Raw genomic sequence first — 16,155 nt, forward strand, 5'->3', positions numbered from 1 at the left:
GGGTAGGCAAAGGCAGGCAGCAGAGCGGGAGATCCCCAGTTGTGCGATCTTGCAAGCGACGTCATTCACAAATAACCTTCAGTCAGAATTTTTGGCCAGTCACCCCACGAGGCTGCACGCTCAGTCCAGACATCGCGTAGTTCATCTCGTCAAGCACCGCAAGTTCAGGAGGACGACCGCGGCAGCATGAGCAAGAAGTTCAAGTCACAGGCCTCCGCCTCGAGCGCTCGTGCTGCTTCTGCTGCCTTTGGATCGTCCTCGTCCCCCGCCTTCGGCTTTGGCGCGCCGTCCCCGGGATTCCAAACTGCGCCCTCTTCGCTATCCTACGTCGCTGAACAACCAGATCTCAGCATTGTCTCGAATCCGAACCTAGTTGTCTCCCTTCGAAATCTTGGCAAGAAGGACAGCACTACAAAAGCCAAAGCGCTTGAGGAGGTACAGGATTATGTCAACTCGTTGACCTCGGGCGACGACATTGATTCGGGCCTCCTGGAAGCATGGGTTGGTGGTTCTCTCTTCCATAATTGACTGCGTGCTAACAGTCCGCGAAGGTCAATTTATATCCACGGACTTCCATGGACAATGCACGCAGAGTCCGCCAACTCGCCCATGCCTTGCAAGGCTCCCTCACTGCTCTCGCCGGCAAACGGATGGCACCTCACCTACCAAAGGTGATCGGAGCGTGGCTTTCTGGCTGCTATGATAATGACAAGTTGGTGGCTCGGACGTCACAAGAATCGGTGGCAGCTGCGTTTGCCACAGATGATAAGAGACGGGCGCTGTGGAAAGTTTACAGGAACGCCCTCCTTGACTACGCCGATGATGCCATCTTGGTCCAGACACCCCAAACCTTGAGCGATGAACGGTCGACCACGCCAGATGATTCAGAGGCGAAGTTTGTTCGAGTAGCTGGAAATGCTATGCAGATGCTCAGTCAAGCTATCAAAATCAATTTCGTCCGAGAATCGGGAGCCGGCAAGCCTGACGTTCCTGAGAGTTTTCGAAGGATTGCAGCGGACAGGAGACTTTGGGAATATTCGTCTCACGACGACCCCATTCTTCGAAGAGCTGTCTGTAACCTAGCCAGCATATGTGCAAGTGTGATTCCTGGACAACTGGATTGGAAAATCATGAGTGCTTGTTTTATTGGCAGAGCTTTGCATAGCAGCCAGTTAGGTTCGTCTCGCCAACTGTCAGAAGCGCTTCTGACTCTCACCTCAGTCCGGCCGGAGGTATGGACCACGGATTATTCGTCGAAAACACTGGCGTCAAAAAGACTGTTCCAGTACTTTCGGAAAGGCTCACAGCGAGGTCCGGCGGATTTCTGGTTTGACATCGCCTTGCTCCTCAAGAAGATTCCAGTCGAAGCCTGGACCGCCCTCCCCGAGGATGGAAAAGTCCACGTCAATGACGCCACAACATTACTTGAGTCATTGCGCGCGGGCATAACCAGCAGTGAAGAACCCCGTCCAAACCTCGAAGCTGCGTGGTCCGCTTACGTCGACGTCTCTTTCTGGGCACTCCACTTGTTAGGAGATGACCGGTCCAGAGAATCGCTACTGGAAAAGGATGTCCTGCCCTTGGCCAACCAATACGTTGTTCAAGATCCTAAGCAAAGCGCCTGGGACATTCCGATTACATGCAACGTCAAGATTGCGGCATCGATACTCATAAGTCTAATCCGTGGCGATTGCTACTCCTCATTCGAGAATGCATGGGTTCGTTACTGTGAGCAACTCATTACTAGCATGAAGCTATCTCTGCCTGAAAACTCGCAAGATTTTACGAAATCACAGGACGCCGTGATTGCGCAAGTCCAACGGATTTTCCGCCTTAAGCCCCTTGTTGTTGGGGCCGAGTCTCTATCGCCGGCCGGCAAGTCGCATGCAGCGGACGTCTTTCAAGAATCAGATCGCCTGCTGCTGAATGCTGCTTTGCAGCTTTTGAAAGCGCGTAACGGCAAGCCATATGGAGCAGCCGCTGTTCTCGAGGCAGTCACTGCCCCTATGGAGACAGTAACGTCCAGTTTATTGGGAGAATTCCTAGACTCAGATGCCATCGACCTCCTTACTAGTCCGTCTGCAGAGTATCTATCCTTGATCCTGCTACATTTCCATCGTAATCTGGCGCAAGCATTCACAAAGTTGATGGATACAGAAAAGAATGCCGCGGCCAATGCACTTGCACGTCTTTTAGGTCAAGCTTCCGAAGATGATCTCTCACAGAATCCTGCAATCCAGCTCTTTATCATGCGCCAGATATCATCACGACTCGACGACGGCTTTGCACAAGATATCGTGAGAAGTATATTGATGAATTCCAAACTTGTTCGGTCCAGTCTGCACACGAATTGTTGCCAAACGATTCTAGTTCAGTTATCGCCGGGGGCCGACTCTGCGTCACAGCTCGCAGTTCTTCGCTTCCTCCTCAATACATCCAGCGACCCTCGGTCGTCATTTCTCTTCACTGACGATATAGGAAGCATGATCCTCTCGAAGCTGCTCGTTCTCTCCGACTCTGACAACGTGGAAACAGCCGAATTGGCAACCTCGCTTATAGCCAAAATCAAAACATTGCCTGCTGGAGCATCGTCTACAGTAGCTTCTTCTACTGCTGTCATTGCAGATCAACTTTCCGGGAGCGGCATCCCTCTTTCCATCTTCTTATTGATTGACCTCGCCAAAGACACACTCAAAACTTCGCCGTCACCCGAACCTGGCGTGACCACCGCCCTTATGCCATCTGCTACTCAGTGGAATGCTGCTCTCGAAGCTCATATGCACACTCCACCACCTCTGTCACTTTCAATCACAAACCCACTTCACGGACTTGTCTTCATGATTCGGCCGGTGGACCCTGTCACAAACAAGAAGCGATTCAAAGACCCCGATGGATGCTCTCTCCTATTTCGGCTGGTTCTTTACATGACGAAGATGCTATCAGACACCGAGTTAATGGCCCTCGCATCAGAAGAGCAACTACAAACGCTCTACACTTACTATCCCCTTGCTCTACAATTCGTCAATCAGAAGTTGACCCTGGAGATTGCAAGTGATCTCTGGCAAAGCACGAGCGATGAGGTCACGGAAGAGGCTGCTGAATCACTTGCGCAAGGAAATTCTTTCGTTCAGAAATGGGCTCAAGATGATAAGATGCTTGAAATTTGGATCGAAAAGATTCGTTCGACCAAGCTTTTAGACCCGCAGGCTTTCTACTACAGCTTGACGTTTACCGACATAGGGTTGCGTTCCATCGACGAACATGGGCATGCATCAATCACGTCCCCAATGAAGGAGGAAATAAATAGCATGTACCGATTGGAAGAGGTTGCGCGGTCGGCAAGTCTGATTTGCACGTGTCGGGACTATCTCATCGGCTCACCACAAGGCCATAAACTACTCAACGAATTGATTACCGCAGGAACCGACTTGAAGATTCCTTCGACAGTCGAAAAGGGCTTACCGGCACTGGTACTACTAGACCTTCTCCTAGGTGGACAGTCTAAACCCTTAGAGACCATTTCTAGTCCACGACAGATCTTCCTGATGCAAACTCTAGAGCGCGTGGCTGGCGATGCCTCTGCTAGTTTGGCTTGTCAAACAATGGCCATGAAACTTCTCGAACCAGTTGTTACGGCTACCAAAGACATCTACGGGGACCATTGGGAACGCATCCTTCAAACCTTGGCGACCATTTGGCGGAATGGCAGTGACCTGAACAACGATCTCCCTCTCCTACATGCCTCACTTCGTGTATACGAGCGTTTAAGAGAACTTGCCAGCGCTGAAGATGCAAATGAAGACTTGGTTGAAGCCTGGGAAGCCTCAAGACCGTCTCTGGAAGAGGGACTGCTACACTGTCTCAACAGCTTCAATAAACCGAGCAACGAGGTGAACCAACCCCGCCAGATTACGGCTGAACTGCTTCGAAGACATCTTTCGCATATCAACGTGCGACCAGATGCAGACTTGTATTCCTTCTTATCGTCGCCGGAAGCTCCGGTACGGAGGGCTGCTTATGACCTTCTGCATCGGTCAATCCCCTCCGAGCAGGAGCAGACCTCGCTGGACGTTGCGCTTGAGTCAAAAGTTGCTCGTCTCCCATCCGAACTTTTGAGTGTACTATTGGATACGGCAAACCCTTCCGCGTCAGGGGCCGCGGCGTCGCGGCAGAGTTATCTGCTTTCCTGGCATTTAGTCTTTGATCACTTTCCGACGGCGTCGTACGCTCTCCGGGGCTTCTATGCCACCAACATCAAAGACAACGCTACTCTCGGGAGTCTCCTTGACTTGATTTGCGATATTTGCCGGATCCCGAGTGGCCGCCCAATTGATGCGTCGAAGGTCGACATCAAATCCTTTGAACTTGATACCAACGAAACAGATGAACAAGAGCAGCTGCATCTCGCTATGCACCTTTATTATTGCTGTCTATTGTATCTTCCTGGACTCACACGAAGTTGGTTCATTGAACAAAAGAACCGTATCAAGTCACCGTTGGAGAGCTGGACCCAGAAATACTTCGCTCCAGCCTTGATATCCGCCGCAGCTGCAGCAGTCAGTGACTGGATACGAAGTCAATCCCAAGAGGAAACTGATGCTCCATTGACGGTTAAAACATCACTGAGTGGTTCCGAAGTGGTAGCGTCGATTGCGGTAGATCCCGAGTCGCCGCCCATATCTTTAGCGATATCTCTGCCGAAAACCTACCCTCTGGACTCCCCAACCGTGTCCTCCCGCACTAGAGTAGGTGTCTCGGAGAAGAACTGGCAATCGTGGTTACGAACCTTCCAAATCATCATATTCAGCACTGGCAGCATTATCGAGGGCCTCATTGCCTTCCGGCGCAATGTCCAGGGCGCGCTGAAGGGCCAGAGTGAGTGTGCCATCTGTTACTCAATCATTGGGACGGACATGCAAACCCCTAACAAGCGATGCGGAACCTGCCGCAACACCTTCCATGGGGCTTGTCTCTTCCGATGGTTCAAAAGCTCCAATAGTTCAAGTTGTCCTCTGTGTCGAAACAACTTCAATTACGCCTGAGGGAAAGTTGTGGGGGATTTTTGGAAGCCTGGGAGCCGCCAGTGGACGGAGTTGACTTGCTGCCTTGACCACCAAGTTCCAATGCGCCAAATTTTTATGCGCAGCTTCCTGGGCTGTGCCAGAACAATTGCATAAGTCCTATATCGTGAATGACACGGCTTTAACGACCCATCTGTTACGTGACATAGAGAAGTCCGCTATGCACCAGGATACGCAGCTTTGTCTCTTGCTCCGGTTCAGAATACATTTTTAATCAGCCTGAAGCGTAACATTAGAGAAACTTTCACCGTGAATGGTGTCTATGTGGATGGCTCGCCGCAGGGACTTGATACTCTGACCGGCCTCTAGATTGGGTCATTCCCATATGTAAAGAGTGTATTACCTAGGTAGCTCAGTGTGTTACCACATAGCAGACAGATGCTTCCACAATAGCTCGAAACACCTAATGCAGTGCAAATGCATAAATCGGACGGGTTTGATAGATAGTGGTCTCCAGTGCTGTTCTGCACCTGTGGTCTCAAAGTTCCCACATGCGAATGGCGTCAGACTTGAATGCTTCGGCAAAACTACCAGTTACAGTACAAACTCGTTAAACAGGCAAGTACCTACCTAGCGCTAGGTACCTAGCGAGCTAGTACTAGCGTTGAACCAGTCGCACGTGTTACTCTGGGTGTGCAGTCCATGTCGATTGCCTGACATCTTCATAGATACTTTTACCTCCATCAGAACCGGCGGTTGTGGTCTCGCTGGCTGTGAAAACCCCTACTTTGTTTCGCGAACATGTCCGCGCCTGCTATCCCAAACCTAAACTCTCTTCGCAGAGGAGGCCAGCGCGGACGAGGGAGGAGTCGAGCGGATCACGCTGCACATGTCGGTGCCGGGCACGGATCAAGTCGCAACCAGCTTCATCACGATGAAATTGTGCAAAGCACGGATAACGACGCTGCAACTTCTCGACAAAGTGCTGTAGATGCTGGTTACCTTGAGGACCCGTTCTCTGCGCTGCTGCACACTGGAGGTCCGGTGACAAGACGGTTGCCGCTCATGAACAGAGGTAGGTTTCTGGCTGTGAACATGGCCCGAGTCCTCAATTTACCGGCCGCAGGTACTTACGTCAGGACGACTTGCATTGACCGCATCGTCGATACTTTCCTGTCTTCTGCAGGGGAGGGGCGCAAGCAAATCATCTCCTTGGGCGCCGGTAGCGACACCCGATATTTTCGCTTGAGGCAGAAACGCCGGAAACCTGACGTGATTTACCACGAACTCGACTTCGAAGCCAACACACGGCGAAAGATCAGCCAACTGCGCAGCCCTAGCTTCGAAGCAGCCGCAAAGCAATTTGCTGAGGTAGACTTGCGGGGAGCAGACGTTCAGGTTTCCCACGACGCGGCTGGGTTGATGTCCTCCGATTACGTTGTCCATCCTCAGGACCTCCGTCACCTCCCACAAAAGGAAGACTTGCTGACCGGCATGGACATGACTCTCCCTACGCTGATAATTTCGGAGTGCTGTCTCGTGTACCTTCCACCTGACGGCGCTGACGCGGTATTGCATTACTTCTCGAAGCTATTTCCCAAAACGACACCTCTAGCTATTGCCATCTATGAGCCTATCCGTCCCCACGACTCATTCGGAAAGACCATGGTAAGCAATCTGATGGGCCGAGGGATACAGCTGCAGACTCTGGAGAAGTATGCAGGTCTGGAGGAGCAGAGAACGCGGTTGAGAACACATGGGTTTGGGGACGATGAAGCAAGTTCTCGCGGAGGTGCAGAGGCGGCCGACATAGACTTCGTCTGGCAAAGATGGATAGCACCGGAGGAGAAGGAACGCGTTGAAGGGTTGGAGTGGATGGACGAGGTGGAGGAATTCGTTCTCCTTGCCAAACACTATTGTATCTGCTGGGGCTGGAAAGGGTTTGGAGACGATTCACCTTGGAACGATTTACCTGGATCGAGATCCTGAGTGATTCTGTTGACATCATCCGGTCGAGGTCGCTCAATCTTGGTGACGGACTGATATCATAATATCGACTTCCAGTGTCCGAAGGAGAGGAATCGATACTCCATCCCTCGTAGAGTTTCCCCCATTGTTATTATGTGGAGAGCCGCGGGAAGTGTCACGTGCTCTGCTCCCCAGCTTCCACCTCCAGGCTGCGCGACCTTGGCAGCGTCCTGTGCTTTCAACTTGTATTTTCGCTTTGTCCACCAACTCAACAGCGCAAAGTTCCTCCATCTTCTCGAGATCGACATATCATCTCGTAAGGCCCGATAGCCCCATTCCACGGATGGACAGCCTGCAGCGCCTCGAGAGCTATGAGACCTCCATCCGTTCACGCTCACCCCTTTGCTAGTGGCTGCACCGACAGCCGTGGCGCAACTCGCCCCAATTTTACCCCCCGCCCCAGCAACCAGCAACCAAAACAATCAGTGTTTCTGCGCTGGGGAACTTATCACGCTGTGGGTCAACGAATCTCTGCAGAACCATGGCAGCAAAGTCAAACGGTGCCTAGTTCACAGGTTTCAACTGTTAGCTAGTCCCAACGAACTTCCATGCTACAAGAAATGACGCAAGATTTCCTCGACCGGTCTCGTCCCTGAGCAAAGACTTTCTCTCAAGACCTGGACCGAGGAGAGGGTATTCAAGACTGGAATTGGCGAGGAACCAACGAGATTGCCAGCCAACATTCCAGGCAAGACGAGGTCGCATCACACAGCAACGAGCCATACGCGAAATGTGCCTCTGGTTGATTTCCCCGTGACGATTCGATAAGGTAGATCACACACGGGCATTCACCTTGAGTCGGAGGATTTCTGATTCGCGCCGTGAGATTGACAATGCTCCAAAGTGGACTGGGGGGACGCGAGGGCAGGGTTGGCGCCCTGACCTTCCCCCATTCACAAAACAAACAGTGTTAAATGTGGGCCGTCTCCAAACCATCTGGGCCTGCCCAGTGGACCAGCAATGCGCCAGCCTTGCGTGGCTTCAGAGTGGCTCTGCCCCGGCCTGGTCCACCGTCACGGGCAATTTGCCCTTTCGGAGCTTGATCTACATCTCATTTACCGCTTCGCCATAGCTTGAATTTCTTCTCTTTGATTATTGTGTGTTGTGTCTTTCGCTCTGCTTCTGTTTTCTGCGCTCGTCGTCGTCGGGGTTGTTGTTCGTCGTCTTTCGCTTTGCGCGCTCTGCGAGCACCCACGTTCCTTACCAAACAACTCACCCTAGTCACTCATTTGCGAGTCCTCCTCGGCGTTGGCAAAAATTCCAGAGTATCGCGAGGCGATGCTCATGCGTCAACAATTATAGCAGAAAATCTCGCCGCACGCGAAGCACCATGCGCAAACGGACAATTACTTCGAGCGCAAGCGCTCTCCTACTCCTCATCGCTTCTCTCGTCAGCGCAAAACACAACGGGATCCACGAGCACCTCGAAACCCTTCACAAACGACATCGCGCAAATCGCGAAGTGGCCGCCAGGTCAACGGCTGAAGACGGACAGCAAGGAGTAGAAGTAAGATCGATTCCAGAAAGTCCGATATCTGCGACCAGTTTGGAGAAGCGGCAATCGCAATGTGCGTTTCCCACAGATGCTGGTTTGGTCGCGGTCACCCCAGGAGATGAGAACGGCGGTTGGGCCATGAGCCCCAACCAGCAGTGTACACCAGGAACCTACTGCCCATACGCTTGTCCAGCTGGACAAGTGTCTATGCAATGGGACCCCAGTGCGACATCTTACTCATACCCCCAGTCAATGGTTAGTTGCTGCGTATCAAGTTGACCGCATATCGTGCTGACCATATTCAGAACGGTGGACTTTACTGTGATCAGAACGGCAACATACAGAAACCATTTCCCAGTAAGCCATACTGCCAGTCCACCAGTACCAATATCGGCGTCCAAAACAATGCCGGTAGCGTTGTGGCATTTTGCCAGACTGTGCTTCCGGGAAATGAAGCCATGTTGATTCCCACGTCTGTCAACGGTTACGCGACTCTCGCAGTACCAGATCCGAGCTACTGGTGTGAAACTGCAGCGCATTATTACATCAATCCTCCCGGAATCAGCACTGATCAAGCTTGTGTATGGGGTACGAGTGCTAACCCTTACGGCAATTGGTCTCCCTACGTGGCCGGAGCCAATGCCGATTCCTCCGGGAATACATTCATCAAGCTCGGTTGGAATCCTATCTATCTTGAGCCCGCCACACCTTTCCGCAATCAAATGCCAGATTGGGGTGTCAAAATTGATTGTCCCAACGGTGGATGCCAAGGCCTACCATGCTCAATCGATCCATCTCAAAACAGTGTTAATGAAATGGTTGGCGATTCGAGTATTGGAGCGGGAGGTGGCGCCTTCTGCGTGGTGACAGTTGCCAAAGGCTCGACCGCCAACTTCGTGGTCTTCAATGCCGGTGGTGACACCAGCGATAGTGGCGGTCATGGTGGCTCCAGCTCATCAACATCCTCGTGGGGTGGCAATAATGGCGGACAGTTTTTTCAATCCACCAGCTCCTGGCAATCACCCACGGCTTCTCAGTCATCCTCGTCCAGCGAAGCATCGACCAGCTCAATCGAGTCTTCTACAGAGTCCTGGACTTCGTCGGCCATAACGACAAGCTCTGTTCCTGCGGTTTCGGCTTGGACGGGGTCTACCACGGCAACCGGTTACTCCTACGGACTGCCAACTCACTCGCCATATTACTCCTTGTTCAATCACACCACGTATACGCCTCCCACGGGGGTTACCGAAGGAGCCGCTGAAACAACAGCCGAAGCCACAGCAACGCCGTCCGGGCCAGCCTCGTCTACGATTGCTCCACTCTTACCTGCCACTGGTGGCTCCTCGACGGCCCAACTCTCTCTTGCCAGCATCCTCTCTGCCTTGGCCATTTACGTGGCCGTCGCAATATGACACCTACATGCTCTCCAATATTCTGTGGTATGGTATCGCAAAGCAGAAGAGCTCCGGGTTATCGTATGGGACTTGAAAAATAGTGCAGCTGGTCTCGCAGACCTGATTCCGACCATTGACTCGGCTGGACGATTTGACCACACCTTTTCACTTCTGGATGGACATTTTGGATTGAAACTTTACCGCCTTTTTTTTGCACAAGGAGAACATACTTTCATGTCCGTATCATTCTGGTAATGCCGGCAAGGGGTTAGGGTTACGTCAACCACGTGTTCGCATTCGGATCACCACCTGCTCGCCCGGGAGATTTTTGTTGATAGCACCGCAAACTCAGAATATCTACGGTTTGGAGACCCTGTTCTAACGATGCCCACGTCTGTTTGTTGGAAGTTCATGTCGGGACACAAGTATCGAGGTGGGCTTTGAAGAGAGTTGATCGTTCGAGATTGGCACTTCGCGGTTGGGAATATCAAACGTGTGACGTTTGGCTGTGTTTGGCCCGAGAGTATATAGTTGCTTTTAATCGGATCTGTTGATAACCCATGTTACCCGTGAGCCAAACCCCTAGTTCCATCTACAGTCAAAGGTAATAGGAATGAACTAGAAGCCGTTATCCCTGGGGCTATGGGATTAAGTTAGAGCTAGGGATCGCCATGCAGGCCCCTAGAAAGGAATGTGAGATGGGGACTTCGCAGAGCGGACAATTCGGTGCCTATGGGTGAGGGAGCAAGCCCGACCTGATATTTACGACGCCGGTTTCGCTAAGAAGCAATGGTGTTCATGTTGGCGGCATTGAAGGGAGCAGGGGAATTGCTGCGCTCTCTTGGGGAGGGTCATCATCGCTCAGATTACACGGTAGACAGCAGTAGGCGACTACGCAAGCAACCTCGTCCCGAGCCTCGGGGACGAAATAGCTTCGACGGAATCAGGCAAACCCGTCGTTGCTGTCTCGCCAGGCTGAGACTAGGAGCGGGGATCAGAGAAGCATCCTAGCCAGCCAGAGGAGAGAGCCGTTACTACAGTCTGCGATAATAGTGCGAGCTTCGTCCAAGACGATTATGCAGTCAATGCTGGACTCGTTCAGCCACGTTCTCCTTGAAGGCAGAGAGATCATAATAAAGCCCGAATATGGCCACCGAAAAGAGGAATGCTGCATTGTTTTTTGAAGTCTGGCATAGAGCTCCCAGCCCCTTCTTTTCCCTCTGAGATGGAAAAAAAGGAAAAGGAAAGGAGGAGAGAAATTAAATAGATGGTCACTGTGTCCACATGCCTAGTCTCCATTGCTAATACCCAATGCTGTAAGTCCCAGGAAAATGAGATGCTATGTTTTGAAAAACCTATCAGCCTCTATCAGCCTCTATCATACGCTTGGGCCGGGTTATATGTAGGTATTTTAAAAACTAAAAAGACCTCCTTATGACTAGAGACCAGCGAGGCCATTCGTCAAAGGCAGGTCCACACACTCGCTGATCGCCCCTCCGGTGACTGACTGCTCGAGCGTCGCGTTCTTCAACGTGTCTAGTCCTGCATCGAAGTCCTGGACAAGGAAGACTTTACTCGCGGTATTGCCGTCGGCGTAATTGCACAGCACCGTCCAGTACTCGTTGCCTTGGGTATCCATGGCGACAAAGACGCTGTCGAGCGCTCCATCGTTGGTCTCGTCATCGACGAGGAAAGGTACCAATCCAACAATCTCGGAGGAGATGGGGATGTGCTCTGAGTCGCCTAGGCGGAGACGTGAGACGCCGTAGTTGCTCATCTCCGGGGAGTAGTAAAACAGTGTGCGACCCTCACTGTCGCCGACAACGACTTCGTCAAACACCTGGAACAATGCACTACCAAAGGTTTCGGAGTCGATGTCCTGGATGCGGACGTTGCCTTCGTCATCGGCCGCAAGGTTGTACAGAAGTCCCGTATCGGAGATGATAGTGTAGTTGTATTCCGGGCCGGATTGCACTGAATCGTCGAGGTCTAGCGGAGTAGTGAAATTGGACGATGTGTCATTCAAGTATGCTGAGACCAAGGAGGGGAAATCGTATTCGTCTTCGTCGTCCACGCCGTCGCCATCTCCATCCACGTCAACATCGATATCCGGGAACGGATCAGTGCCGTCTGCGTACTGCGATAGCGTCAGCAGCGAGTCACTGTCGTAATCGTAGCTGTCGTCGGTAGTAGTTGTGTTGTCGGATTGGCGCTTCTTGATTCCCGATAGAGTCAAGCATTTGGAGGCCAAGTTGAGCTTGTACGGGCTGAGCAACTGTTTGTCCTTGGTTTTGTACTTCTCCTTGCCAAAGAGTTTGGCAACTGCATTCGCCTTGAGGTCGTGTTGCAGGTTGATATAGAAGTTGATGCCATTGCAGGTCTTGTTAGTCGACGCGCCGTTAGTGACTCCGTTGGCGGTGGAGTTGACACCACCAGACAGCGTACCATTCGAGAGACTGACTTCGGCTTGAAAGGTGGCACCGGCGTGCAGCGAAGGGACACTGGTGACGGCTACCTCGGCAGTGAACTTCGAGTTGGCAATGTCCAAACCGAAGGCCAGACCGATCGGGAGCGCGACGTAGGTGTCCATGATGATCTCGCCCTTGGCTTTGAAGGTCGGTTCAAATTGTGGCTGCCAGGTTGGGGTTTGTGAGTTGCCCGAATTTACAAGATCTATGACGGCACGAGCGTTGGCGACCTTGACTGTCCCACCCACAAGGATTTGGCCCGTGGCGTTGAAGGTGAAACCGGCTTCAGCGTCGAGAGTGATGTATGGTCCAATCGTGATGATGTTAGGGACTGAGAGACCTGGGATACCCTGAGTGAAAAGTCTCACGCTCTTCTTGTCACCATAATTGACCTCAGCCGCCACACCCAAATTGACGCCTGCCTCTAGGTTTCCCAGCATCTCTAGTTGGCCCATGGTCAGGCCCTTGGTAATGTGGAAGGCTGCTCGGCCCGCCACCTTCAAAGTTCCCGTGACACCGCAGGAGACACAGTAGACATGGAAATTATCGTTCTCCCAGATCTTGATGGCATTGAGTGGTTTGTCGTTGTCATCCTTGAAGAAGTCCTGCTGCACGTATTTTACTTGAGTCGCGTTGGGGATCGTGAAGGTCTTGTTCATTTGGTATTCGTGAGGGCTACCATCAACCCACGATTTGATGTCAGATGCCTTGGAGACAACTTTTTTAGCGAAACCAAGAAGTTTGTCTTTGAGAGATGGCTTCTTTTGGGCGGCTTGGTCTTTGGATGCCTGTCTCAATTGTCAGTCTGCGGAATGTGCTTGTCCCAGAGTTTCCGGATTCTGAACTTACCGCTGCGCCCTTCTTGCGGATGTCTGAAACGACAGCGTTGCTTCGACTCCGAGTAGTCGTGGCACGTTTTCTAAGGGATCTCTTCTTGGAGTCTTGTTCAAAATACCCTCCGTCATCCGTGTCAATGTCGACGTCAGCGTCGCTGTTGTCATCATCGCCATCGTCATCGAAGATACCGTCGTCGTCGTCGTTGTAGTCGTCATCGTCGTCATAATCGTCCCAGTTATAGTCGTCGAGACCGCCAGCAAACTCACTGAGGTCTTGCTGAAAGTCTGATTGCTCCCACACGATGTATCCCAAAGCATCATCGAGTTGTTGGTCGAACGTATCGCTGTCGTCGGTGCCTGTGGGTAAGGATGTTGCCGCAGCACTCGTGGTCGAGGTTGCACCTGAACCGGGATATCCCTTGCTGGTTGTTGAATAGCTTCCACCCGAACCCGCGTAGGACACTGTCATGGACGCACTTCCGGTCGCTCTAGTCGAGGAGGATTGTTGATAGGTACCCCACTCGAGGTCGAAACTTTCGGCGACGTAGTTGAGATCCACGGCCTTCACGTTGCAAGTGGCGGTGGATGTGGTAGAGTCGAAGCTCACCGACGAAGTCAGATAATACACATAGTGGCCATCATCGGATCCCTCGGTAGTGGCCAGAACAAACCAAGTACCATCAGCAGGCCACGACTTGGTTGCATAGTTGTAGGCTTGTTGAGAGGAAAAGACAACAGTCAATGAGGAGCCGGACACGGTGGCTGTCACAAAGGCAGAATGATCGAGCACGACGGTGGGATATTGGAAAGTCGTCCCGGCCGAGACGTAGAGAGATCCGGACGAGATACCGGAGTTGGGAGCCCCCTGGGCAAAGAACAAATCCTTTGCGCTACCCGGCTTCAAGTGCGAGAGATCTTGGTCATTGTGTGAAGGGAGAAAGCCGGGGGTCAGAGTGTGGATCGGCGCCGGAGCCGAGACGATTGCTGCATTCCCGCCAGAATTTCCAGAGGAATACGACCAACCCCCAGAGGAGTAGCCACCACCGTACGAGGCACCAGCAGATGAAGAGCCTCCACTTGCTGAGCCACCCGGCGAAGAACCTCCCAATGAGGTTCCTGAGGAGGAGCCACCCGAACCAAAATGCCCGTTGCTTCCCCAGTCGCTCCAGCCGTCTGATCCTGCATTGCCACCGGAGTGGCTTGAGGAAGAGCCATCTCCATGAGTGAGCCAGTCTTCCCACTGTCCGACTGATGTAGTGTGCGAATAAGTCTTGCTCAATGAAGTTGTGCTGGTGGTAGAAACAGAGGTAGTAGTGATTGTGGAGGTGGTCTTTTTGGTAGAAGCAGTCCAGTCTCCCCACGAAGGTTCGGTCTTAGCAGAAGTTGATGTTATAGCAGAAGTGGTCGTCGTGGTGCCTGGCGTTGTCCATTCATCCCAACCAGCCGGTGAAGCAGCGGCCACGGTGAGGGTGAGAGCGGAAACGAGAAGATGTGCAGCCATATTGATTTCAGAAAAGGATTAGACGTAAACAACAAAGAAAAAGGAGTGGACGACCCGAACGGGTCAGTAATGAGTGACTGGAAACTGCAAAAGATGGAAAGAAATAGCACGAACGAAGGACTGGACCGGTTAGGAGTGCTCACCAATATTGCCTACCATCATGGGGGAGATGCATTTTATATACAAGACTCCAGGTCGAACAGAATTTGAGTTTGGAGGGTCATGTTTCTCCTCCCCATCTCATGCAGTCGACTACTCCTGGGAGAATCTCAATTTGACTCCTTCAATGCCGGATTCGGACGCCAAGCTTGGGCTCAGGTGAAGTCGATGAAGCCGCAAACACCATATTCTACCCCATATCGAGAGTCGAGATGCAAATAAGCGACAGGCAAAGCTTTCGCCGAGATTGTGCATGGCATTCGCTTGTCTGCACGTGGCGGCGAGGGGCCTCGCTTTCGGCGTCACCGAGTGCTCCTGTCTGGCTGTGGGTAATAACCCAGCGAGCCAATAGATTCAGTCATTGAATAAAAACAACATCCCGGATGGACGTTGTGGACGGTCGAAGGTTGGTAGGCCTTCCAGAAGTGGAAGCTCTAGGGTATGTGCCTGACACAACGGGTAGCACTGTAGGAGGATAGTGGATGGAGGCAGGACTAGCGAAAAGGAGATTGATGGACAGCCTCGCGCACCAGCCGTGGCCAATGGTCGGTTCCTCGTGAGTCCAATCTGTCTCTGTCTGGACCTCCTGGGTTCTCTAGGTGAGTCGAGACTCGAGACCGCGGATGGAGTGGGTCATCACATGAGACAGATCTCACGCTGCCGGTGTTGCCCAAGGTCATTTTCGTGGCAATGGCCTCACTGGAGATGATCAGCCGCACTGTCTGATGGCACTTGGCACAACCTCTGTCATGAGCGCGGCTGAAGAGAGCTTCGAACGATGGAGAGGGACCCAGCACAAGTGAGTGAGTAGATCGATAAAACCTCCTGAGGTCGGAAAAGGGATAACCACGTGACCAGATCACTCTGGGCTTTCTTGGCGCTCTCCAGCCGAGGCGAGGAAAAGCCCCACACGTGATATGTCTCTCGGCGGTTTGTTTAGCGCCTCCATCCTGCAGCATGCGAACCAGAAGTACCGCCAACTCCCTACTAATACTCGCGTACCCGCCTTCGGTTGCAGTTCAGCTTCAGCCACACACACCTCTGAAGAATGCGTGCAGGGGAAAGGGGTAGTCGGCACCGCCCGCACCAGGTCCTGACCTATGAAAGATTGTGGCAGAATTGCAGAGTGGCAAAGCAGCACAGGATCTGATATGATGCGGCAAATTTGATATCCTCTTCTGACACATGCCACCTGCAGGACAAGAACAACAAACTTCTCGGTCAGAGGAAGGGTTTTATACCCGCATCTATTT

General features: G+C 52.3%; 4 protein-coding genes across 5 annotated transcripts; 3 read left to right on the forward strand and 1 right to left on the reverse strand.

Moving 5' to 3' along the window:
• The first annotated feature begins 102 nt into the window (after positions 1-102).
• On the forward strand, positions 103-5,485 carry PV07_09702 (uncharacterized protein). The gene is made up of 2 exons (XM_016396982.1): positions 103-501; positions 552-5,485. Exons 1-2 carry the CDS (start codon positions 187-189, stop codon positions 5,040-5,042), a joined length of 4,806 nt encoding a protein of 1,601 aa, XP_016244173.1. The 5' UTR covers positions 103-186; the 3' UTR covers positions 5,043-5,485.
• Positions 5,486-5,759: 274 nt separating this feature from the next.
• On the forward strand, positions 5,760-7,172 carry PV07_09703. 2 transcript variants are annotated; one of them, XM_016396984.1, is made up of 2 exons: positions 5,760-6,096; positions 6,148-7,172. In XM_016396984.1, the coding sequence occupies exons 1-2, from the start codon at positions 5,823-5,825 to the stop codon at positions 7,008-7,010; spliced, it is 1,137 nt and encodes a 378-aa protein (XP_016244175.1). In that variant the 5' UTR covers positions 5,760-5,822; the 3' UTR covers positions 7,011-7,172. The 2 variants fall into 2 exon arrangements, with proteins under 2 accessions (XP_016244175.1, XP_016244174.1); XM_016396983.1 differs by having other exon boundaries at positions 5,760-7,172.
• Positions 7,173-8,116: 944 nt separating this feature from the next.
• PV07_09704 (uncharacterized protein) lies at positions 8,117-10,499 on the forward strand. Its single transcript, XM_016396985.1, has 2 exons — positions 8,117-8,799; positions 8,850-10,499. Exons 1-2 carry the CDS (start codon positions 8,380-8,382, stop codon positions 9,954-9,956), a joined length of 1,527 nt encoding a protein of 508 aa, XP_016244176.1. The 5' UTR covers positions 8,117-8,379; the 3' UTR covers positions 9,957-10,499.
• Positions 10,500-11,208: 709 nt separating this feature from the next.
• On the reverse strand, positions 11,209-15,672 carry PV07_09705 (uncharacterized protein). The gene is made up of 2 exons (XM_016396986.1): positions 13,256-15,672; positions 11,209-13,194 (listed from the first exon to the last, which is right to left on the reverse strand). The coding sequence occupies exons 1-2, from the start codon at positions 14,741-14,743 to the stop codon at positions 11,377-11,379; spliced, it is 3,306 nt and encodes a 1,101-aa protein (XP_016244177.1). The 5' UTR covers positions 14,744-15,672; the 3' UTR covers positions 11,209-11,376.
• Positions 15,673-16,155: the final 483 nt, after the last annotated feature.

Source organism: Cladophialophora immunda, assembly GCF_000835495.1.
Source record: "Cladophialophora immunda strain CBS 83496 unplaced genomic scaffold supercont1.6, whole genome shotgun sequence".
Classification (NCBI taxonomy): Eukaryota; Fungi; Ascomycota; class Eurotiomycetes; order Chaetothyriales; family Herpotrichiellaceae; genus Cladophialophora; species Cladophialophora immunda.